At 39.8% G+C, this 26,157-nt stretch overlaps 1 protein-coding gene across 1 annotated transcript; it reads right to left on the bottom strand.

The window, feature by feature from the left end:
- Positions 1-1,578: 1,578 nt before the first annotated feature.
- LOC128822286 (3'-5' RNA helicase YTHDC2-like) lies at positions 1,579-24,247 on the bottom strand. The gene is made up of 26 exons (XM_054003976.1): positions 24,062-24,247; positions 23,324-23,414; positions 22,760-22,953; positions 20,947-21,146; positions 20,196-20,362; positions 18,351-18,453; positions 16,995-17,151; positions 15,285-15,392; positions 14,040-14,188; positions 13,523-13,658; positions 13,041-13,167; positions 12,002-12,067; positions 11,054-11,232; positions 10,806-10,902; positions 10,642-10,729; positions 10,461-10,541; positions 9,422-9,504; positions 8,432-8,537; positions 8,177-8,296; positions 7,550-7,822; positions 6,927-7,053; positions 6,274-6,479; positions 5,391-5,586; positions 4,175-4,284; positions 2,431-2,720; positions 1,579-2,031 (listed from the first exon to the last, which is right to left on the bottom strand). Exons 1-26 carry the CDS (start codon positions 24,234-24,236, stop codon positions 1,761-1,763), a joined length of 3,900 nt encoding a protein of 1,299 aa, XP_053859951.1. The 5' UTR covers positions 24,237-24,247; the 3' UTR covers positions 1,579-1,760.
- Between the last annotated feature and the right edge of the window lie 1,910 nt (positions 24,248-26,157).

Raw genomic sequence — 26,157 nt, 5'->3', positions numbered from 1 at the left:
CCAAACTAACAGCACCTGCTTAACAATTATCAACTATTTTACAACCCTTTCTAACCTATTGTTAACAATTCCCCCCTCTAACTATTTGATCAGGCTTCTAGCCTGCATCAACCTTTATAAAGTTCCACTTCTACTTTTCTCAGTTGCTTGTGGAAAATGAGATGTTCAAGCATATCTCTGGCATTCTGATCACTCTGTTCTTTTATTACGGTTACTTCTTCACCATTTTTCCCTTCCACGTTACCTTGCAGCATGATGCTGCTTTGGACAATGCTGGTTACTATCTGGACTAGACATGGAATTACACATGGTAGAAATATTACACTTGCTAGTGCACACACCACAAAGAAGACCAATTTCTTCCACAATTTGCCATTCCAGGTGAACGAGTTGTCCCACTAATCAGATTCTCCAAACAAGTGTTCCAACACAGGTTAGTTTTCTAATATTTTGAGTAACGTTTTTAATTACATAACTGTGGTCATCGATCTCTAGGCAGCATTCTGAAGTATTAAATTTTCCACAGATCCCTCCTTCCTCTGCGAGGAGGTAGTCTACTGCCAATCGAATCTGGTAAATTACTGATCGTGTTTGCTGTTGCTGCTGTTTAAGAGATCCATGGTCAGAGTTTGATTTGACATTATTTCAAGCACTGCTTGTAAATGGATTCGACTGAGCACTCACACTGGGCTGTTCCACTCGCTGATCACCACATGTCGCTGTCGAGGTGGTCGCGACACAAAGCAGAGACCACACGCAGTCTCAGATGGCAACTCTTTATTATCGACAGTGGCTGACCTTTTATATACTTTCTTATTGTTTATACTTCTTCTGCCCCAACTATTGGCATCAATAAATCAACATAACACCACTGGTGAAAAGTAACAGTGACTTCAGCTAACTTTCTAAAACTACGTTGTCCAGCTACGAAGTTCTCTCCTTATCTTTCTTCAATTCCTCTCTTCTCTCGGTCTCCTTGGTAACAGCCTTGGAGAGAGCTCCTTATCAGCTTCTTGCTTCTCAGCTTCTCCTCGCTCCTTTAGCTGACAGGCCCGCCGTTAGCCCCTTCCCCAGTAATTCATCCATGAGGGGCAGAAAACAAGTAGAACAGAATAGGATTAAAAAGTCTGGTGATTAATTAGACTTGGTTTAAGTCTGACACACCTTGAGATGACACCAAAATTAATCATCCTAGAGTGCAGCCTACAGCCCACTACCCGCATTTCTGCATTCAGGAAACATAGTTTCTTCCTTTTACACTGTCTTTATTGAAAAGCTGAAAGATTCAAAAGGAATTACTAAATCCTCCAACGAGTCCATGAAGTTTCCTCTCAATGATCTCTTTAGTGCTACTGCAGTCTACTATTCGAGTATACAGGGACAACTACCACAATACTCTCATTAAAAATGCGTGCTTTGTTAAAATAACCATCACCAAAACCCCAATCAGTCATAGTAAGGCAGATAAGACAGAATCAGTATTGATACTGAAAATCTATTAGAGAAGCCGAGAAAGGCAGAATCCAAAAACTTCAGGTGTGCGTATAATATACTCATGTAGTTGGAAAATCTAATACACGTTTATTAGAACAAGTTTTGTTTTAAAATCTCATTTTTTCTACTTTGCATAGCTTTACCTCAGCAGTCCACAAATTATTTTTGCTGTATTAAACTAGTGAAACAAGGATATTTAGTCTAGATTTTAAGTTCCAGAAGGAAGTATTATGCAGCTGTTATAAATGGAAAGTTAAGTTAGGTTCCTAATTTATCAGTAAAATACCTAATTGCAGAATGAGATCAGCAAGAAATTCTATTACTTTGGAAGAGCAGGGTGATATGTTAGAGAACTCTACCTTTCCAGACACTGGAGAAGGAGGACTAGCACAGGGGCTGGAACAGCTACTGCTCTCTGCAGGCTTCACTGAGGACTGAGCTGGTTTGTCAGCTGAGGATCGTCTGGACAGCAAAATGTCTTTTTCTTTGTACTTCTTTGGTTGGCGGAGTGCAGGAGAAGCAGATTTCACTGAAACCCTAAAAAGGACATACCTTGAGTTTCACAAGCAGTCACTGAACATTTTACATCGACCTGTCAGCTACTGCATGACCACACGTATTGCAGCAACTACAAAATCTATTAAACCCTAACTAAAAATCCCATACTGATCATGCATTGCTTTTTAATGCTACTGGTAAACCTCTTCTGCTACTTCTCAAGCATCACAATTCACGGACAATATTCCTGACAGCTCTCTCAAACAGCAGGCCCAGGTATGAAACACTTCTTTATGGGATTACAAAGCAGCACACAACAGTATAACACCTTTCAACTGTATTTCCATGGTTTCCACCTCCTATGACTAGCAGAAATTTAAGTGAAGCTTGTATACATCAATTGCAACCTACAGTGAGAGGAAGACCTCAACATCTTACTTTTCAGCATGAGAGGAGGCAGACAATTCAGTTTCTGTTGAGCTTTTTCTGCTGTTGGTTGACTTCCATGTAGATGCCAAAGGAAGTTCTTCACAAGTCACAGGTCTTGGTCTCTGGCCAATTCCTGAAGGCTGCTGCAGACCTGCAGACTGTTCTTCAGCACTCAGAACAGCTGTAATTGCTCTTACAGTTGTTTCATCAGCCTGAGACCACGGCTTAGAAGGAGCTCGCATACGACGCAGGAACAAGCTGTGCCACTTCTGCCTGAGTTGCAGCAGCATACCAGCAGCCTGCAGTGAATTCCAGTTCTGTTAAATACTGATGAAAATTAGATCACACAGGTAAGAGGACCCTGTCTTTTTCACAGCAGGCAGCACCTGGCATTCTAATATAAACAGGGCCCACAATGAAAGGCAAGACTAAGGTCTTGGGGAAGGGGAATAATCCATATTTAAACTAAGATGCTGACTTACTTTCTTTTCCTTGGGTGCAAGGTAATTTTTGAAACATTTCATTTAGCTCTAAGTACTAAACTTAGCTTTGTACTGTAAACCCACAGACTTTTTTTTTCCTTTTTATCTTCTGAGAAAACCCAATCCTTTCATGCTTTATGCCCTTCCTCTCAAATCAGTCTCTACTCATGCACTCTTCAGTCATACTTGAGGGAAAAGAGCTCTAAGTGACATTTTTCTTACAGAGACACCTGCTCAAGTGTGATGACTAAGTTCAGAAGACTGTAGTCTAATTCCCATGTTATCAGAAGTGCTTCCATTGAAATCAGTTTTTAAAAATTACTCTTTTGGACACATCTAGGAGAGACAGTGTTATTATTAGAGCTGGTAAAGCTGTATGTTTCATGACCCATAAACTACCTCCTACCATCGCCACAGCTCCTCAATGACATAAAGACTTCTATTTCAAAGAGGTTTTGAAATTTCTCCTTCCAAAATCTGACAGCAACTTTCTTTCAGCAACTCCAGCTTCAAGTGCTCCTTTTTTGATCTGATTTTGGTTATTCTCTCAGAGAAAGAAGAGCACAATATGCCAATGTGACTGTTCTCTCAGCTCTTGTTCAGATTTTGGCTATCCCAGCTCATGCTATGGCCTGATGGAGCACCATGCAGGCAGGACAGGAGGCCAGAAGGAGCAGAAGGGCCCTTACGCAGCCACTGTCACCTGCAGCTTGCTGTCCCTTGCAGCCATTATCTTTTGTCTGGCAGAATCTCTTCAGAATCTGCTGACCTGTGGAAAGGGACAAATCTACCAAGCTCAGACATTTAAAACAGCGCACTGCCCAGAAAGTTTGTGAAGCAGATCCAACAGCATCTGGACTGCAGAGGCTTTCCTGCTCCCTTGTGTGAGAGACAGGACACCCACACCAAGAGGGAGGAAGAGGGGTGAGCACTCTCACTGTTGACTTAGGTGACTAATTATTTTCTTTCTTTTTGCTCACAGGTAAAAGAACAGAAAGGTATGGGTGATAGGTGATGAAGCATTGCAGCCCGGATGTTGAATACACGAATTCACGTGACAGACAACTCTGTGCCAAAGGGGATTGAAGCCCTTCAATTCCTGACGAGCTCATCAAGCAAAGGTTAAATCACAGAGTACATGGTTTGAGAGACCCAAATGGACCATGACGTTCTTGGAGAAAATTCTGGGCTACTCAAATGTTACAAACACCTTTTCACATCTTTTTACAATTCTTCTACATGAACAAGCCCAGGACTAATTTCTTTCTTACTTCAGGGTCCAGTTTGAGATGGAGCCATTCATCCAGCTTCAGCAGTGGCAGATCAGCAGCTGTTTTGTCCTCCATCTCACTGTCACTGCTATCATTAGATACCCATCCCCCTGAATTAAAGACAAAAGGTGCATTAGCATCTCTATATTATTTCTGCTTACACACAAAAACCTGCATACTACTGTGTTACCAGCAATAATATTTTTCCTTCTAAAATTGACTTTTAAATGTAACCATTTGTAAAACTACCTCTTCTTTTCTGCAAATACACTGGAAAGTCTTTGCTCCAGATAGCAGCAATCAAGTAGCCAGACCTGCTGAAACTCCTGCTATGTAAAAACCTGTACTGATATGATGTGACTCAACTCATGTACCTTCCCCAGTATTCACAGGCCACTATCCAACTTTTGCCTAAAGCTGTTTGCAAAACCACACGTGGCTCTATTTCCTAGTAAAACAGCAGATTTAAAGACCTAGTAAGGAAATATATATATACAGATATGGCTATTAATTAGGATTCCTGATTTTTCTAAAATGCAATTCAATCAGCATAAACACTACTCTAAGGTTCACAGTTTAAAAGCAAGACAGGAAAGCTTCAGAAATAAGTTGGACTTTTAGTTTGATTCAAACTATGACAACTAGCTGCAGTTATTTTTGCTTCCATTCCAGCAGGACTCAATTGAAATGAGGAAAAAAAGGGAAATTTCTATATCTTCTCTATTACTTACAGTTCATAGTGCAGTTACCTGACATTAAAAATTATCAATAGAACCTATCTTGAAAATGTATGTGTCAGCTAGAAGCAACATGACTTGTTTGCCATATTGATTGTTTCTAAATTATTCTTGCCATTTCAATAATCTGGTTCAATGTATCAAATAAAGTGGTCTGTAGAAAAAGAACACACATACTACACTTCTCAGTACCAGTATGATCATTAGACATTGTGGCTGCATTCTTTCCTTATGAACTATACTGCAGTTTCTGATACCCTGGAACTGTGTCATTTATGGACTTGAATATGTAAGGAATCCCAAAACGGAGAGATTTCTTACAGGACCAACAAACTCTTCCTGAATAACTACAGGAATTATAACAGCGCTGTTTCCAGAATCAGCCAATATATGTATTAAATATTACTGAAAAGTAAGCTTTCCATGTCACACACTGATGGACACCAACGGAAACATTCCAAATCCAGACTCCGGTGTACCTCGAAAGGATGAAGATGCCTGCAAGGCATTACTTGGCAGTCTGGCTGGTCCACAGAAGAGGGACACGGTGACAGGTGTCACAACAGAGCAGCACCTGATGTTTGCTGTCCTGTGAGCTGCCGTCATTTCATCGTATATAAGCCAGTCTGTAGGGAGGGCCTGGATGGCTGCAGCTTGTTCATTTGCTGGGGCAATCTGTGCAAGAGCAGGTAAGACCAGGCTATTATACCCTCTACCTGTAATGAATGTAAATTTGAACGTATCTCTCATTTTATCCACAGACATTGTGCATGCCTCAACCTGGCAGTGTTCACGGCCAGGCTGGGGGGGGCTCTGAGCAACCTGGACTAGTGGAAGGTGTCCCTGCCCGTGGCAGGGGTTGGAATGAGATGAGCTTTACGGTCCCTTCCAACCCAAACCATTCTATGATTCTGTATTTTGAGAAATAAATACATGTATAATTAGATACATATAAAAATATACATGCAAATAAAAAAGCGTGAGAGAATTCAACCAGATTCACAAATTATCCTACCATGAAAAAACAAAATATTTTGCTTCAAAAAGAAATGTTAAAAAAAAAGTTTCAGATAAAACCTTGCTTTTAAGAGTAGGGATCATTATATCTTTAAAACAATTTTATAATTGGGACCTTTTTTTTGCCATTTTGCCTTGTTCCATCTAGAGAAAGGACTAATTGAAACAATGGAAAAATGAAACAATTTCAATTCTATCAGCTGAGTAGAACAGTATTTTCTAAAGCTGTAGTGTTAAATGCCCATAGTGCTTTTAACGTACTGACAACTAGGAAAAGACATTTCTAAAACATGGGAGAGATTTTAGTGCCGTGTTTTTTGAACTATGAATTCCAAGTGATTTTACCTTTTTACACTGAGACTGGCCAAGAACAGAGGTAGGATGAAATCGCACTTTCTTCTCCTTTGGTTCAGTCAACAGCAGGCTTTCTCTGTCTACATGCACCAGATTGGGATACATCCCGGCCACTAAGGCAGCTTTAATCACAGCCCAGTTCTCAGAGTTAGCATTAACATCTCTAATATCAGCTCCTCCTCTGGCTCTCACAAAACCTGACAAATGAAAAAGACAAAACAGCACCACGTTAGCTTCTCTTTGGTTCTCAAAAGGAGTTAGAAACTAAAGGTGAAATAAATGACTTATTTGTTTCATTTTTCACCACTGCCAACCTTAACAGCAGCAAGAAGAAACCATTACACTGAAATCCTTCCTGATAAGGGGTTTCATACTAACACAGAATATCGCTATTTTCTACAATTTAAAGACATTTCCTCTGGGAATAATTTATTAAAACATGAAATGCAGTGGCATGTGGAGATGAGGGTGCTTTCAGTTAGATCAGCCACACTTCCTCATCTACACCATACCCTGCATGAATGTGTACATGGAGGTGTATTTCAAATTAAGTAAGGAAAATTACACCAGTGAACATGACTTTTGTTACAATTTCTATATGCTTGACTTTAAAACAAGGTTAAAATTGTTTCCAACTTCTTTACCTGAGGCTCTAAGCTGGCCAAGCAACTGTGTTCTCATTCCTGCAATGATTTCCATTGTGGCTTGGGATACGAAGTTCTTTTCACAGAAGGCTCTCTCCCAGCCGTCACTGCGGGCCTTCTGCCATGCCTGACAACGTTTTTACATTTGCCTATTAATTTGAAGGGCTTAAACTAAAACTGCATTTTTAAAAAAAGATTACATTTATGTCAATAAAATGCAAAACCCACTCCAAAAGTTAATGTATCAAACCAGATACTTTTTTCTGTTCAAGAATTAGATTCTCTTTACATGTTCACTAGAATGATGATTATGTCAAGCTAAAACAAGAAATAAAGATCATTACATTAAGATCATGATTTGAAGCTCAGTGTAGTAGGATATAAAGAGGCACATGGTTAGAACATTTAGAATTTTATAAGGTTTGAAAATATCAACAAAACATGCTACAAAAAGGGTTCCCTCACAAATTTATGAGTCCAATACCCAGGAAAGCCACTAGGCAAAAAGAAAGTCTTCTCCGAGGACTTAAGCACAGTCCACCACTCTACGTCCAAGTGGCTTGGTACATTTGCATTGCTTGGCTGGTGTGCTGTGATCAGAACTCTCTGAAATGAAATTCTACCTGGAAAGCCCTGAGCAGGGCCATGTGGTCACTGAACGTCCCGGCAGCAAAACGCTTCCTGCACAGCACGGCTGCTCGCTTTTGGGAGGCCAGCGTGGGCAGCACAAAAGGGTCTTGGCAGGCAAGAGCACAGGCAATGGTCAGAACGGGGTCCAGGCACTTCAGAACTACAGCATACAACACCATTTTACCGAGGTGTGGCTCTACAGGCAATTCAGTGAGGTGATAACCAAGCTCAGTGAGATCTTCCCAAGGGTCCATGGCATCTATGGTCTGTTTATAAACAAATGAACAAACAAAGGAGAGGGGGACGGGTAGGGTGGACAAAATCACTTTACAGAGAAAGCAGAAAGGATGTGAATACTGGACATTAACTAGACTTGTTTCCAAACACTAAAAAAGCAAGTGAAACTATTAACAGAGACAAGACTTCAAAACACTCTCTTCCCTTGACATGGAAAACCACATCCCCACACACAAAATGAAAACAGACAATAAACAAAAACTCAGAACATCCTTAGGTAATTAAAAACGGCTTCAGTACAAACTGAAGTCAGTAAGACAGACTGCTACACCACAAATTTGGGATCAAACACAATTACCATCTAAACCTATTCCTTCTCTGACCTTAAGCATATGCACAGCATTTCTCACAGTTACAGCAGGCGGCGGATCAGGAGCTTTCATAAGAAAGTCTACAACTGGACAATTAATTGGAGTCAGAAGTTTTGTGAACAAACAAATCTCCTGCAAGGTAAAAGGCAGAACAAAAAAGATTACCAAGATTTGGAAACAACCCCAAACCCATGATTTGTTGCAATTAATAGTATGGTTTGAGGACATTGTATTTTTTAAAGTTACAGTTTCTAACTGAACATGCACCTGAAGCGGCATTCTTAGAAGTTCTGGAGATTGAAATTCCAACATATTCTGAAATCGCAGCCTGCTGAAGAGACGAAAGCAGACTCCAGGCTGACAGCGCCCAGCCCTTGAAAATAAAATATGGGAAGTGGTGAAAATGAGGATTTCTTTCTAAAAACAAAACCTAAAGCCAACAGACAGACACAGAAACTCAGGATGGAAAAGAAGAAGCAGTTCTATGAAGACAGTGTTGTCAGTCACACGCAAAGTGAGAGTGTTCCAATCGTGAGTTATCTTTGAGAGTGTGGCAATTTTTTATGGTAATTTTAACCCAACACTGAGAAATCTGGAGAAAGAAAAACAAGGCTTATCTAATGTAAAGTGCTGTGGGGTTTTTGCTAACTTAAGACCAGTCCAAATCTCAATCATCCTTTGTTGTAAGGAATCAGTTGCAAACTTTATTGTTTCCTCTCACATCCCCCAAACAGAAGTGATGCTTGGAGTAAAAGGCAGAATAAAGATTAAATAACTTGTGAGTGAATGAGAGACAGCCAGCTCTCTCATTGATATACATCTATGTGCAAATGTGCAGCTTAATGCCAGTATGACTGATTAAACAGGCATTTGTTGCTACACAAACTTCTGAGCCCTCACCCACTGTGTTGGGAAGAATATAATCATGGCCTGTTAAGTCATGGATAGCTTGGAGAAAGTGAAACAGGCAGTCCTCTGCCCACAGACAAGATGTGAAAACACCCCACTGGACACTGTGACTGCTGGTGCTACATGGGAGAAAGAGGAAGGAGAACAAATTAATGGGGGGAAAACAACCCAGACCTTTGGGAAATGCCTGAGCATCACTCTTCTACAACTTGGGAAATTATTCCAAGGAAATACATACTGACCCTACACACTGGACTAGGCTAGAAACAGTTACTATGTTGTGTGCTTTATTCGAAACACAGATTGTGGATATCTGCAAAATGGAAACCAGTATGAGGCATTTATTACCTGCCTTTTCTTTGGACAGCACTGGCTTTTGAAATCCAGCCCATTTTTAGCACTGGAACACGACCCAGCACATCAAAAGACTTCTAGAAAAACAAAGAAAGGAATATAAACTGAAAAGTCAATAGGGTACATGAAATAAAAGTTACTAGTTATTTAGATTACCAACAGAAGTTTTCTAAAAAGTATGAAGCACTAATAGATATACAGTAGCTTCTGCAACAAAGGTACCTTCTCAGTTTCAAGTGAATTTATGATGGTATCTCCTTTGTAGTACCTTAATGCTCCACAGTTTGTGAAAGTCACCATTTTCTAGTCAATAGGTAATTGCAAGTCAGTAAAAGCTATGTCAAATCTGTGTTCTGAGATATCACAAAGCAGGTAAAACTACATTATTATACCAAATAAAGTTTTCCTTTTTATCTCACTTGGAAATTACTTACTTGTTTTCTTAAGACTGATGTACAATTACAAAAAAAAACACTTTATGAGAACCTCAGAAATTTGGTGGGCATATCACCTATGAAATCCAATTTCATTTTCAAAGCTGTACACTAGGTCTTAAATTACCTCATTGTGTGTTCTCACTTTTCTTGAACAAGTAATTAGGAACGGGCACTGAACACAGCAAAAAAAACTGCTTAAAAACTTCATGGATTATTTTTGGACTTGATACAATAGTAGGACAAAAGGAACTCCCAGTGCTCCCTAAGTCTCAGGAAGGTGGTGGTCTAAACTGACGACTTGTTTTAAAAATCCAGCAGAAATACTAAATTGCAAAAGAGAGAGATCCATTAATACATCAACCTAGATTAGCTTTTACAAGGTTTTTTAGACAGCTAGCTATTTACAGTATTTCTCTTCAAACAAATGGATGTTGAAACTTTTCAGCGAGGACTGTTGCCTGACAGGCAGTAGCTCTCAGCTAGTAAAAGCTTTTTTTCATTTTCATGTAAAGTAAAAAGAAAAAAAAACCAAGTTCCCCAAAGTTTATGCACTGTGTGTTTTAGAATTGCACTAGGAAAATTTAAGGCAATCCTACCTCTTTCACCTTGCCTGAGTCAATGACAAACACCACATCATTGACTGTTATGCTGGTTTCTGCAATATTAGTAGAAAGAATCTGCAAAGCAAAAAAACCAAAACCACCAAAACTAGAGTCACTGTAAAAGCAAAGGCAAAACAGATCATTGTAGCATCGGACAAAGTCCTCTAATACTTGCAATTTTGCGGATGCCAAAAGGTGGAGTTTCAAGTACTTTCTTCTGATCCAAAGTCTGCACACTTGAATGAAGCATGAAAACTTGGTATCTAATGCAAGACAAAAGGAACATTTTAAGGATCCTGAAAAGAAGCAATGAAAAGCCACAGCAACTAAAGGTTTTACCTGTGAGCATTAGCAGCAAATCTCTTGTCATCCAAAAGAATGCGGTCCCTGAGGCTCACTATCTCATCATACCCAGGAAGAAATATTAAAATTGCTCCTAAAAAAGGAAGTGGGTTTGCAAAGTTAAACAGAAAATTCAAATACATGTCGACTAGCACTCAGAAGGTTTTAACGTTTGGGGATTGCTGAAAAAAGAGCACGATTCATCAGAAGCCAAAGCCACAACAGCTGGTTGGGTATTTACCTACCTGCATCACAACTATGACAGATGCTGTGAAGTAAGTGCATTATCAGATCCAGATCCACTTTTTCATCATCAAAACTGTGATGATAAGCTGCCAGTAGTTCTCTGTCCTCTGCACTAAGGTCACTACCACTATTTTGGACCAGGGAACTTTCATCCAGATTTCCAAATGCAAATGAAGCGCTGTAACAGAAAAATACACCAGAGTCAAGGCTGCCCCTTTGGGTTTGCATTGAGCCATCAGCTCAAACTTAGATCAAGACCAACACGATTATTGGTCTTGAATTCTAATGCTGAAGTGTAGCAGAAGGGAACCACCATACTATTGCTGTTCACTGATTTCAATGTTAACCCAACAAAGGATGCCCCTTCATTTATTAGTGCTAACTTTAGGTTTCTTCAACTTCATTGAAACAGAACCATAAGCAAATGAAAGTGTAAAGATACTTCTCATTTATCTGTTCAAGGAAAAATATTTAAGAGATACGTATTCTCCAAAAATTTCCCACTAGCAGAAACTGCACTAAGAGAAATTATAATAAATATAATCTTTACAAAACACTACCTCAACTATGATAACTGTAAGTTAATCAGAAAAGCATTCTTGAATGGCCTAGTGTACACATTACTTCTGTCAATTTTCTTTAACATGCCTATTGCATATAAAAAATATACAGATAAAAACACATGACAGATTTGTTTGCAAAGTAAGCATGTGAAAAGAAAATGGCACATAGCATACAATTAGCAAGTTGTGCAAACATAAACAATACGATACTGAGTACAAAGTTGTTTGGTTTTGAAATTCTTATTCTTAAAAAAATAGGTATTGCTATTCAGTCCAGATTTTACAGCATGAAAAGCTAAAACCTGTTCTGATTCAAAGAACACAAACCTCAAATTCCCCACCACTATCATATACAACTCCTTCTGCAAAATAGCTACAGCTTACCTGTAGGATTCCAACAGATCAACAACCTCTGTCTGTCCAAAGTGCCTAGCCCAGTCCACAGCCATCCTGAAAGAGTTGCACAAGTAGTTCTATTAGATTTTTCACTTCAAAAGATGAAGATGAAGAGCACATCAGGTGAGGCAATTGACACCAGACTTTTGTACCCATTTCTCTCAGTTATCTCTCAGTTATTGCTGGATCTTCAACTTCCCATTTGAAATAGGTGTTAACAGCTATCTGACTTTTAGGTAACTACAGTTCTTTACCACAAAAGAATGTCCTTGTACACAGGAGCACCGGCAAACATGCACAAGGAAATGAGGAGGAAGGAGGTGCCATTCCTTTAAAAAGCCCACAACAACGTGCAGAGATCAGACCTGCCTGTTTGCAGTACCCTTGAAGTCATCTCCAAAAGTCACACCCCAGGCTTAACATTTGGCTATTTCAGGTCTTTCAGAAGCTGTCCTCCTCACAATGCACTTCACTGTTTTACACCTTTAAACTGCATTTCTTCCCAAGTTTTTCAAATGTTAGTACCAGATATCAGACCCCTGGAATCCTAATTCTTATCATTCCATACTACAGTTACAAACTGTACTTCCCTGCTTAGATGAAGACATACTCCATGACCACAGAACTTGAGCTTCTACAGATTCACAAATATTTTTACATGCTACAACATATTTAGAAACGTAACAGAAAGATCTTCTGATATAGGTAACTCCATGAAAATACAAACTGCCAAACATTTTGGTCCAATTCAGTAGATTACAGTTGTTCTGCTAAGCAGTGTCTTAAATAAGACCTACTGAAACAAAGTTTATAGCTCATAATCAAGACCATGTAATTAAGAATTCCATTTAGAATTTACAGAAAACAATGTGATTAACAGGAGTTAGAAACTGTTTAGGCTGTCAAAATCTACAGTTCTTACAGCAGTGTGATAAGTTAGCAAATTAATTTAGATGTTAAAGAATTTTCTTTCTTTCTTTCTCCTGTATTGACAAATAAATCTATCTTTTGGTTTCTCTGTTTTTACCAGCCATTAGATGATTTGCAGTGGATACTTGCTCCCATGCTGATCAACTGTTCTACTTGACTCAAAAAGCCTCTCCCTGAAGAAATCATCAGAGCAGTCGCACCAGTTTCACTGTGCCTATAATCAACTGAGAAGTAAAACAAAAAAATCCACAAACCCCGTAGAAATGTTATTTCTTCATCTAAATATAGTACAAATATTGCTTTCAAATTCCAGCCCAAAGAGAATTTGTTTCCTCACTTTATCTCTGCAGTCACTTCATGTCAATTCCACACTCTTTTAGAAACACACTTCTGTCAATACTTGAAAACAACATCATCAACTAACTAAGCAACTCATTAATTCTGCTAGCCCTATCCAATTTTTCAGTAGGCATCAGAATGTAAAGGTAACAACATTTGAAACTGGAGATAAAAGTAGCCATAAAAATCAAAGTAAATTTGAGGTTGCTTTTTTCTTATGTAATAGCACATGAAACTTACCACTGACATTTTCAGTTAAAATAAGATTTAACACCTGAGCAAACGAATCAGTATCTTTATGCAACCAGATGTCAGAAAGACAGGAATCCATTTCTTTTACTATCCACGGTTCAAGGCAATTCACATCTTTTTCAGTCTGAAGATAAAAAACAATACTGAAAGATTAATCTCTTCCAAGAGTTGTCTTCATTCTCATACATTACCCACAAAGAATTTGAATGGTAATTTTTCCCAGCAGCAACCAGAAATCCAGCACTCAGGTATCAATGCATTGATTTTGTCAGATGCAAGTACTAACACAATGGCAGTCGAGCCATTTGATCTGAGGAAAAGCTGTGTACAACCACCCTAACTGAAGAGCACACTTCAGCTACAGCAGTTCACCCCACTCAAGTAATCTTTAAAATAGGTTAATATCCCCAAAGACTCTACAGAACTACCTGTAGAAAACAGATTTTAAATGGCTAGTAATACAACACAAATATAAATGTCTCTTCCAACTAAAGAAAAAACTTACCAGTTGATTAAATACTGTGTCACCACCATCATCCAACCATTTGTACTCCTCATTTGCCCTTGGAACTGATTTTTGTCTCCGAGATGTCCTTTTGTTACTGTTGCCTTGAGCTGAACACCACTCAGCAAGAGCGTACTTCTGTTTCTCTTCTAGAATGCAAAATATTCCCCAAGAAAGTTTGAGTCATCTTTATTGTCCATTGTTTTCTACTAAAAAAGATAGTTCCAGCAGGTCCAAGTTTTACCTATTCAACCTCTCTTATTTAATCTAGAATGCTACTACCAGTCCAACGTAAATGACATGTTTAAGGGTACCCGAAGTGCACACTGCAAACAAGGGCTATAAGAACGAGGTAAAACCCACCACTTTGGTGTTTCACCCCCCAAGCCACCATTATTTCAAACTACTGCATTCAAAGGGTCTTCCTTAAGTAATCACCTTCCACACAATCTCAGCCCAGATCTTTTTCCAGAAATGGAATGCTGAAGACAAGCGAGACAGTCCCTGCACATAACAACTTATTTTTCTACACAAGTGGAAGAAACATTAGAAAACACCAGTGTCTTAACTGAACTTTTCTGCCCCCAGTGATCAGAGATGAGCACTGTGATAAATATCCAGTTAGGACTGTATGTTATAGCTTTGGGGTTTGCATTTTTTTTTTTTTTTTTTTTAATTTCTTTAAATAATCACTGGGATCATTACTTTCAGGTGCCAGGAAAACTTCTGAAGCAGTATCTACTTATCAACTGAAAACCAATGATGTTTAGCTCAAGAGTGTTAACACAAAAAATACATCCATGCCTGAAGAAAGCAGTGAAAAATGTTACTGAAGGCAACAACTTGTCCATTTAGTGCAAGACTGTACAAAGTCCTGCCTGCTTTAATAGCTGCACTTTAGTTTGCACCCAAAGGTACAGAGCATCCTATGCTTCTTTAGTATTCATGTGGGCACAGCCCCCAGTTCTCTATAACTCTACAGCGTAATAATTAGAAAACAGATGACATTTATCAACTGAAAGAAAAAAGAATGCAACCACCAAATCAAAGTGATTTTTTTCATTAATTGCATAAACTATTTCAGTAATGTAAATACTGGGAGCTTAAAAATACTTGCTGTCATCTAATCACATCTCATTTAATCTCCTGACTTTGGAATTTTAACAGAAAAGTATCCTGTTAATTCTTTGTTCAATCAACCAATGATTCTCATGGCCAACCCTTACAATTAACAAGTCCACCGACCTTGCTGCTTCTCTTCTTTGTACTTCACCATCTTTTTGTTTGTATACCCAGTGCTTCGTAAAATGTCCTCCAGAAACAACTCTTTAACTTCAAAAGGCCTGCCTTGGACTAAAATAGAAAAAAATCCATAAAAGGTTATATATTCACTAGCTTCACTTACAGCATTCATTTTTTCAAAAACTATCTTCACTGGAGTTTATTTTTCTCAGAATTATACAAAACAAAGTAAAATGCCACCTTGTTTCTCCTCAACCTCTTCAATTTTATCAAGTGTTACAGCAGGAGATGTTCATAAGACTGACAGTTATTCATTTGTTTTTAATGAGAAAAAGAGAACAGCCGTTTTTGTTTAGGGTTACAAACAAGAACTTGCCATGTAAGTCTGCCACCTGGATTTAAAATTTCATGAATTAATAAGCAATTAATACAGCTTTTTGCAAGGTTCCACACGGAGACAGTACATCTTTGTACTGAACTACTTTCTTTTGATCAGAAGTATGTGAGAAGAGATTCTTATCTCCATGTCCTCAACTTATTCAGCAAAGCTGAGCTTTCTTTACTGAATACTTCTTGACACATGAGACATCCCAGTGGCCTCTCCCTTCTCATAATTTATCCTGATTTCTTTTTCAACATGACTGTTTTCTAGACCTTATCTGTGGACATTAAAGGATGCTTTTTGCATGAAGAATTCAAATCTCTGCATTTTGATTTCTTGTCCCTTAAGCTGACTCAGAATCTCTCAGGATTTTCCTTCAGAAAGAGCAATCCACAATTCACACACTTTTAGAAGCTGTCACAGAGGAAGCCTTCCAACACTGAGCACAAGCTCTGTGTACTACAGCAATCCACAGCTACAAAATGTTGGTTTCTGTGGTCAGGATTTTGTCAGCCATAATGCTGAAGGAGAATCAAACCTTTTACATTACATGAACAGACAAAGATGCTTCTTTTAGTTCTTAAATTCTCAAAAAAAGAAAAAAAAAAAAAAAGGGGGGGAAACCTTCAAGCCAGGAGTGTGCAAACCCACAAAACCCCCCCATCTCCCACACATTTATATTTTGCCTCTACTAAAGATCAGTCACATGAAATTAAAACAGCAATAATGGTAACTTTTCTTTGCATTTGAACGTAATCTAACTGCAGGTAACTGAGTCTGAACACAAACGAAGAGAAACTGGATGCCTTTTCTGAATATTCACCTAGATGAAGGGCTACTAATTTTCTTTAAATCAAAGAATCATGTCATTCTTTTTTCATGTGAAACCCAATCTGCCTGAGCCTGTATTTCTGAACTGAACAGCTACAGTTAGTTGTGTTTCATCCAGTAGCCAGTAACAACCTTCACCAAGCCTGAAGAGTGAGATTCTACTGGAATGTATTAATATGTATCACACTCATGTAGCTCCTAAGTCCTGTATCAGCATGAAGACAGCACTTCAATAACCTCTTCCTACTTCTTCAATTAACAGTGGAGGGGGGCAGGATGTACCTGCATGTACAGAACTCCCAGTGACTAAAACACTTCACTCTGAACGAGGTGCAAATAGTCAAGAAACAAGAAACCTGAATACACAAAGAACAAGGATTCCTGGAACTCTCAGTGTATTCAGCACCTGCCTTTACTCAGAATAGTTTGCTACAGTTTACTAAGATCTCTGAGTCTCAGGGCAGGTATACTCAGATTTAAGAGTTAAGATCAAGACTTACTATGTATTACTGGGCAGCTTCCAAAATACCTAATAAAGAGATTTGTATCTACAGCAGCACCAGAAAGAATTAGTTTTAAATGATGCTGGTTTTGCAGCACATCTCTCAGTTTTATTAGCAAGAAGTCGCTGAACCTATCCCTCTCATGTACTTCATCCTGCAACAAAAGGAAAAAAAAAAGAGATAAAAAGCCATCATAGATTCAGGATCACAACTTCTGACAAAAACAAACTTTTCTAAAAAAATTAAATACATGATCTGGTGGCACATTACAGAGGCCTTAAAATGTGTAAGTCTAGTTTAAGTAATAGGGTTTTATTTAAAAACTATCCATAAGGGAAAAAAAAAACACTTCAAAAAGTTTTTATCAGCACTGAGTGCGTTGCCATGCTGAAGCTGTACGCACCTTAACTTTAGAGGCTAAAGTGAATATCTGAGACCTCTCTGATTTTGTATTTGAAGCCAAATTTCAAGAAAACGCCCCAAACCACAAATCCTACAAATCTTATTTTCATAAATTCTCACTTCACCACTGATGAGCATTTAAAGAAATGGATGACACCACATAATCAGAAAAAACAGACAGATTGCTTAGACAAGTCAAAGCCACACAAAGCCTATAAATTAAGGCACCTAACTGATTCATCATCTCTGTCATTCTTCTGTTTTGATTTCTATTATGAATGAAGGAAACAAGGACTCAAAATACAAGGCTTGTAGGCTGACATCAAGAATGCATAGATCATTCTCATGCCTTTTTAACTTTGATAAACAGGCAGGCACCTAAACTTATCTTTTAATCTTCAGGACTTCAATCTTGCCATAAGCATTCTAGTTCCCCTTCCTTATTAAATTCCACAATAGGAATATTAGCATACTCATAAATGAACACATCTGAATAATTTGTTAGCCATTAGCCTCCACATTATCTAGAAAACTCTGGGCAAACAAATGGACTGAAAACCTGCTATTGCTAAAACAAATGATAACAGGAATTCTGAGACAATCACATTGAACCACATCCATGTAAGCCTCCCTAAGGATTTGCTGCTGACAGGGGAAGTTCAGAAAAATTTACACTTCTGTCTTTCTCCACTCCTCCTGATTCCACAAGTAATCATTGCCATGAAAATAAACTATTTTTACAGGAAAAAACACAAACACGCAGAAAAACAACAAACTCCACAAAACAATCATGCTACTCTAAGGACTAAGAAAGTCTCTAAAGCTGATTCATCTTCTACCAAACAAAAACACCTGAAGTGCTCAGCAAATCTAAATAAAACAAATGAGGACCTCATTTTCCAAGGCAATACATATTGCCCCACCCCACATGAAAGACCACAGGATGCTCACCACAATAACATGGGTCACGGTGGAGAGGGTGCTGTCTCCTGCCATCAGCGTGCCAAGGAGCATGTCATTAGTGCAGAATGTTACCAGTGTCTTTGGAGAAACCCTATGGAACACATCACACAGACAGCTCAGGGGCTTTGCACCATTTAAAGGCAGCTAGCTTTCCAGGGATCAAAAATTAAAGCAGCTGCTGACCACAAGAGGAATTACAGTTCTCTCCCCAAAAGACTCCTGCACACCACTTGTTTTTAACCGGTGCCTTTTCCCAGACATTTCCTAACAATTTGTAGTGCTTGCGCCCCAAAACTTTGGACAACAGATTAATTGAAAAAATAAGATTCAGACTTTAATAAATAAGGAAGTAAAAGAGAAGCGTGAAGAAATTCTGCTTGCTCTCACTGCTCTTCTTGAACTGCTGCCTCTGTTGTGCAGGTTTTCCTCCCCTGTTCCCCACTGTCCCAGAGGCACTGCCACCATCACAGATGGGCTCAGCCTCGGCCACAGGCAGGTCTGTCTTGGCTGGCACCGGCTCTGTCACACACGGGAGAGGCTTCTGGCACCTCCTCACAGAAGCCTCCCCACAGCTCCCAAAGCCTTGCCTTGAGGACACAATACAGTACAGCTGACTAAATCACAAAGTCATCTGCTTCATCCTCTGCTCCTTCAGAAGGTCAAACTACTAAAATGTTACAATTCTATACTGAGAGAAGCTGTCCCAATAAAAACAGCAATTGTCGCTACTCCCTCTGGTACTGCCATCCTAAAAGAAAACCTTAAAAATTATACTTCTGTCTTACTATAAACACCTCTAAACATCTCCATTCCAGATTTTTTTTTGTCCACAGCTCAAAATATTGTTATTTCTCCCTTTTAGTGTTTCTCTGCAGCAATTGTATTGATTCCTCTCAAGCTGGATTTCCTGCACTGCTTCCAGCAATTCTTCCATTTTCACCTGACTTTGCTCTTCTTCTGCCAGCATAGTACTTCCATATATTAATTATACAGCTTATTTGTGATACATCTTCACCAGCTCTTCTAATCTCTTTATATCCTTGTGAGCTTTCGTACACACATTTGAATTCTTACTGCGGCTTTGTTGCTCAAGCGCATTCATTTTCATCAGCTGTGTGTTATCTTTGTTCACTCAAGCAACACAACCTTTTGCCATCTTCTGGTCACTCATATCCCAACTGCTGGCCCTTCCCTGAAATGTCATTTGGCTACACGGTGCAAAGATGTAAAAACCCCACACAATCCATTCATGCTCTGCTTTACAGACAAATTCATCATGTGATACTGAAATCTCTACTTTTACTTCACTTCATGTTTTAAACACAGAAGCTGAAGAAGAGTAAATTTAGCCCAAACTAGACTAATAAATAATGCTCATCTCCATCAGTCGCTTTCCAATTTTGTTGTTTTCCCTTTTATGACTCCTATCAACTCACACTACATAACATTTCTTACAGCATGCTGGTCTTCACACCTACCTTCAAAGCTTGCAGAACTTTTGGATCCACACTTGTTACAAGTAGAGAGGGGGGAAGAAAAAAAAATAAAAAAGAAAGTGTAGACTTGATCTGAAAATCAGACAAAGATTTCCTTGCATACACTCCGCAGAAGAAGTCAACAGAAAATACCTGAGATTCAGTTCTACAAGACAACCTACTACATGAAACTGCAAAACACAGCAAGAAAGCCATCCTTTTCCCTCTTACGTATTCCTTACCTGCAGTAACATATCCCACCTGGGAGGCTGCAACCCAAACACACTGCAGTTTACCTGTGCACAAGATTCACAAGACCAACACAAGATCAACTGGCACTCAGAAATACCATTAGTACCTGCTTTCTAACCGGATCTGGTAACCAATTGTCTGGCCAATCTTCTCTCTTCTTTCTGCTGCCACTCTTTCAGCCACAGCAACAGCTGCTAAACGTCTGGGCTGAGTACAGAACACACGACAGGCAGTTCCATTCTTGTAGCAGTCATCAAGGATAAATTGAGGAATCTGTAAAGAAGTGGTTCCAATTTACTTTTTGAGAAAGTCACAGCTTAGTTAGCACAGGGAAACAATTTAACTGCATCTCAGTATTACACATTGCAAAAGACTTTTCATTAGGATTATCATGGCAAGCATACCTGAAGCAGTGGAAAATAAATTTCTACGTATAAACTCTTTAGGCTTTTTTTAAAGAAAAAACTTGCAGTGTCTCCCTCCTGCTTCAGAGAAATCTAAAATAAAACTCCGGTAGATAATCTCTCATTTTAACACAAAAAATACTCTGGGTACTAAGAACAGAACTACCTTAGAAGAAAAAGGGCTATACAAACATCACAGCTACTTTCCCTTCAATATTTTGTATTGTTTTAATGAAAAAATTGTATCAACCAGAAAATTGTGAGGAATCATTTATGCTTTTAGTACCTATCTACTGGCTTAGTGTTTCAAAAGCAAGAAAGTGAATTGGAACAAGATTTTCAATCATACAGGAAAAGAAAAGCCTTAAAATAGCATCAAAATATCCCGTATCACAAATATTACACAATTGTCATAAATACTGTTCTAGTTTTTATTTAATTGAAGAAACATACTTGCGTAGTTTTTCCTGATCCAGTCTCTCCTATGATCAAAACAATTTTATTGTCCTTTATTATTTGGACAATTTCTTCCTGTTTCTCAAGAACTGGTAGTGACTGCCTGAAGGAATCAAACTCTGATTCCCCTCTTTTCCCTGGGACCTGGGGGATACCATCATTAAGTCGAAAAGTTATCTTGTTTACTTCTTTGTTTTCTGTGAAGACAAGGTAAAAGTTTATTTATGCAGATACAGAGGAAGGTCACAAAAACACTGCTCAAAAACTGTACTGAAAAATTAACATTGCTGACTTTTGATGCATCCCTGTGGGTAAAGTGACAAACCCATCGCACATTTAGAAGTCATATTTATAGCAACATGTCCTCCTGCAGTGCTTGAAATAAATATCTTTCAAAACAGTTATTACTTTCATAGCTATTTTGAACAAAACCAGACTCTTCCAGAGCATTGCTCCAAGTCAAAAAAGCCCACAAAGAGCAAAAGGAGAAACAGAAACTAAACCAGAGAACACAGCCCGGTGGATTTTGGTGGCCCTTGTATCTGCGCCCACATTTCACACCTGCAGTTCTCCCTAGAAATACACACTTCCAGGGGTAAACCTTGAAGCTATTCCACGCCTTTGCCTGAAATCATACTAATGCAAGCATGCTGTATCAAGAGTCCTGGCCCCCACACAGCAGTGTGATGTGTTACAAAGTAGTGCATAAGTAGCCAACAAACGGGCACATCTTCTGAGGCAGCTACTTCACATCCATCATTGCAAGTGCTACTCTCTAATTCCTTGAGAATTATTTTCCAGAAGAATGAAAAGCTTGCTGTAAACTCAATTATACATAGGTAATGTCAGTAACAGATTCATATACTAAATTTCAAGCTCTGTTGTACCAAGATAAACACAGACTAAGAGATCGGGAGAACTAAAAATACATTCTTGAGATGCGGAGAAAGGCAAATATTAGACTGCTCATTAACTTATCCCTTACATTCCTAAGACATTGCATTTCAGTCCTTGCATTATAGCTTCCCTCTGTTCATTAAACAATCCTATTAAACAACTGAAACAATTGGAAAGAACAGCAAAGGAAGCACTTCAAGAACAGACACCACCTATCAGAACCATGCCATTAAACAAGGCATATTGGTACAAGTGTTTTCTGTTCACTACACCCATCTCTGCACACAGAAACACACTGTAACTCTTCCACTTGTAGCTGCTAAAGCAATAATCTAGATTAAAACCTTGCTTTTTTAAAAAAAAAAACCCAACATTTTATCAGAAGTTTGTCTTTCAGTGAACTCTTCCATATTCAAGAAATCAAGAAGTCTGGACAGTAGTCTCTTAAGGACCAAATCTATTTTGTAGAGATGAAGAAATAAAAATTAAAATTCTTCATTTATCAAGGACATTAATTTCTACAAGCAGAACAGACAACTTCATTTTCTCATATGGGTGTTCTTACAGCAGCAGGGGAACACTGACTCTTCAATCCCACCTCACAGAACTTTTATGGAGCCACATTTCAAACTGTGCTTCCAAAAAGGTTTGGCTGGAACTGCCTCAAAGATTCTAAAGTAACACAACACAAGGTGGACATCACCATGTGCATGATATGACTTCCCAAGTTCCTCACAGCACCAGTTCTAAAAGACCTTAAAAGTAAGGAAAATTAATGCGTTTGCAAGAAGGTGTCTGTTAGGACACGAGAGGGGACAGAACACAAAGAGGTTTCTTTTGTCTTTGGGCTGCAGGTGGTTTTTCCAAGTGGTGGCGATGGACAAGTCCAAAGCAGAACACACGCCCAACGTACCAGATTCAACAGCACAGGCATTTCCTCGCTCTGTCCTTGGCAGGAGTTCCGTGCCTTCCTTATTTGTGACGGGAAAGCGCTGAATCAGACTCCGAACAGCGTGTTTTGTACGGAGAGCCAAGCCACAAGTCATGCCTGCGTGTGCCTCTGATACATCCTTCTTCCTTACAGTCAGGTAGCGATTGGCTCCTTTTCTGTCGGCGGGAGAAGAAAACATATTTTAGGAAAAAGGAACCTACTCTAGGTTGATTTTTATCTGTCAAGGTAGGAGATGCTATGCAAAATCTTTGGGAAAAAAAACCAGAAATCACAGTGAGAAGCTTTTTTAATGGAGCCATTAAATCCACAAAGTATAAAAGCAAGCTGTCCCAAAAGGCATGTCACAAGCTTTTCCAAGCATGCATACAGCAACAAACACAGATGCTCATTTCTCTTTTACACTTTTTTCTCTAATACTATTCCTTGCAACACAGTTGAGTATGTTGAAAACATCAGTCAGGTTATCATTAGTCTTGAAATTCTATTGGTCTGCATCAAAAAACTGAAAATTGTACCCTGACTCACCCTTTGCTTTTAGATACCAGTCCAAGAGACTGACAGAGACGGTGAACAAATGCTCTTTCAGTACTAGTGAAACTAGAAGGAAATTCCATCTCTAGAAGAATGATAAATAATAATGAGAAAACAGTAACAATGCAACAGGCACTAATCTTGACAACTCAGTGTTACAGAACCACAGAATTGCTAGGATTGGAAGGGAGACCAGCCAGTGCAACCCCCTGCAGGGTCACCTGGAGCAGCTGACAGAGGAACACATCTAGGGTTTGGGATGTCTCCAGAGGGGCAAACTCAGCACTTTCCCTGGGCAGCAGTTTCAGTGCTCTGCCACTCTCAAAGGAAAGAAGTTCTCCCTCATGTTCAGGTGGAACTTCTTGTGTTTTAAGTTATGGCCACTGCTCCTTGTCCTGCCACCAAAAAGTCTGCACCGCCTTCCTGGGACTCATCTTGAAGATGTTCGTATGCATTAGTGAGATCCCCTCTCGGTCTCCTCTAGGCTTAACAGGACCAACTCCCACACCTCTCCTGATAAGAGATGCTCCAGACCTCTCATCTCATCTCGGTGGTCTCTGCCGGACCCCTGCAGTGGCTCCCTGTCTCTGTGCTGGGGAGCCCAGAGCCGGACACAGCACCCCAGCCGTGCCTCACTAGGGCCGGGCAGAGGGGCAGGATCCCCTCCCTGACCCGCTGCCAGCGCCCTCCCAACAGCCGCAGGCTGCCCCCGGGCCGGGCTGTGCCGCGCACCCGCCTCGTCCCCGCTCCGGAACCGCTCCAGGGCGAGCTGCACCGCCATTTCCACCACCTCGTCCACGCCGACCTCCCTGAGGGCCTCGGCCCGGGCGCGCCCCGCGGCGCCGGCAGCCCAGTCCCCCGCAGCCCCGCCGGGCTGCCGCCGCAGAACCCGCCTGTGTCGCGACATGGCCCCGACACGGCCCCACACGGCCCCACACGGATCGGGGGCCGCAGCGGCTCGGCCCGAGGGGCGGCGCTGGCGGCGGGCGGGGCCTGCGTGGAGTCACCCACAGCCCCGTCGGCCCGAAGGGAAGGAAATTGGCTCCTTTCCCGACGGTAGGGCCAAGCCTGCCTAGTACCGAGGTATGTGTATGGCTGTGGCCAAAACGTAGCACTGGTGCCCTGTCCGGTCATAAATCACGTGCTTTAATTGCATGGTATTAAACATAGCTGTGGCGAGGGTCATCTCGGCCCTCAGCCTCCTCACTCTGTAAAGTGTTACTTGCCCTTGGTTTTGGATCGTCTTTTCCTGCTGTCCTTTGACTCCACGCTGAGGACACGAGGTAGAAACTAAACCCAATCCTCTTGGGCTTGACACAGGGCTCGGGATTGAAGGCTGCTGCTTTGGAAACATCATCGGTCAGAAGGAGAGTACTTGGAAGAAGAACAAACTACTCCTCCGTTTGAACAAACATCCTCAGTTGTGAACTGAAGTGAGCAATTAAATAAATAGAAGATAAACACTCACTGTCTGATGCAGCTGACTGAAAAACAGCTCTTAAGCGACCTCTAACAAAGCTTTTACAAGACTAACTTCAGCATAATTCTGCACTGAGAGATCACACTGGAGCGGAACAATTGATCTGTTCTAAGGTTATTTTAAAACTTTTTTTCAGTTTTCAGTTCAGCTATCTGACTGTGTATCTTCAATCAAAGTACATAATGCTAGGTCCTCATAGCTGTTTCTGTGACATTCAGTACTGCCACCACAAAGCACATCACAGTTATGGAAAATTAAACACTTCAGCTGAATAAGATGAGCATTCCTCTTATCATCCTTGGTATCAAGAGTAAAAAATGAGAGTTCATAACTAATTTGAAAGAGTCACATCAGAAATCTTTAATTATGAACCCAGATCTCTTAACAGTTTTTGCCTCTTAACAGCATCATCTTGCCTTCCTATAGACAAAAAGCCCCATGATTCTGAAAAATGATTCCTCAGGTTCAATTCTGCTCTCAGTTTGCAATCCTGTAAATACAGCAGGGTACAGAGATAACAAACTGTTGGGTTAAGTCTCATCTACATGGCTGAGACTGGCGTCAAGCCTGAGTGCATCCTGCATAACAAATTCCTTAATACATGCCTTTCTTCTTTCACTGCTTTTTTGACTGTCCAATGCTATTAGAAGGGTGAAAAAAGAGGAGAGTGTGGTCAGGCACGCACTGCCTCCTGCAGCCCTGCTAAATACTGAGTTGCAGTCTGCACTCAGCATATGAATAAGCAAAGAATTGTGCTTACCCAGGCTCTTAGACATGGAGGTTTTATTCTTTATACGTATTCTCTTAATAAAAATCACTAGCTGTGGTTTTTCATATTAAAAATAACAATCTGTAAGGATTTAAAAATTCCGTTTTCATGATTGGCCTCAGAAATACCTTCTGGCTAATGTTGACTCGAAACAAATAACCCCTGGAATAAGAATGATTTCCTTGTATTAACATATGTCCAAGTACCCATGTATTTTTTATAAGAAGAATTAAGAAGCAGCACAGTTTTATGCAAAAATACATCTGCATGTTTAAATACAATTAGGTATTCTTATTTTACCCTCCCTAGAGGCACTTTTGCTGGCTTCTTTTCAGTTTGCAGAACATTTTCTCTCTTGTAAACACTCTTATGTTCCACAAAAGGTGCCAGTTCTACCAGAAAAAGAACTGCAAAGGAAGTTAGTGAAACAGTATTATCAATTCTGTACTGTGTTCGATTGTGTCAGGTTTGGCTGCAAAATAATTAGTCTTTCTGTTTTTTGTTTGTTTGGGATTTTTTAAAGATTTTAAGTGCTGTAAGACTTCGTAGCTGTTGAAATATGATGCAAGGATCACTGGT

The sequence above is a fragment of the Vidua macroura genome, chromosome Z (genome assembly GCF_024509145.1).
Source record: "Vidua macroura isolate BioBank_ID:100142 chromosome Z, ASM2450914v1, whole genome shotgun sequence".
NCBI lineage: Eukaryota > Metazoa > Chordata > Aves > Passeriformes > Viduidae > Vidua > Vidua macroura.
This window is presented reverse-complemented; position numbering and strand designations above follow the sequence as displayed.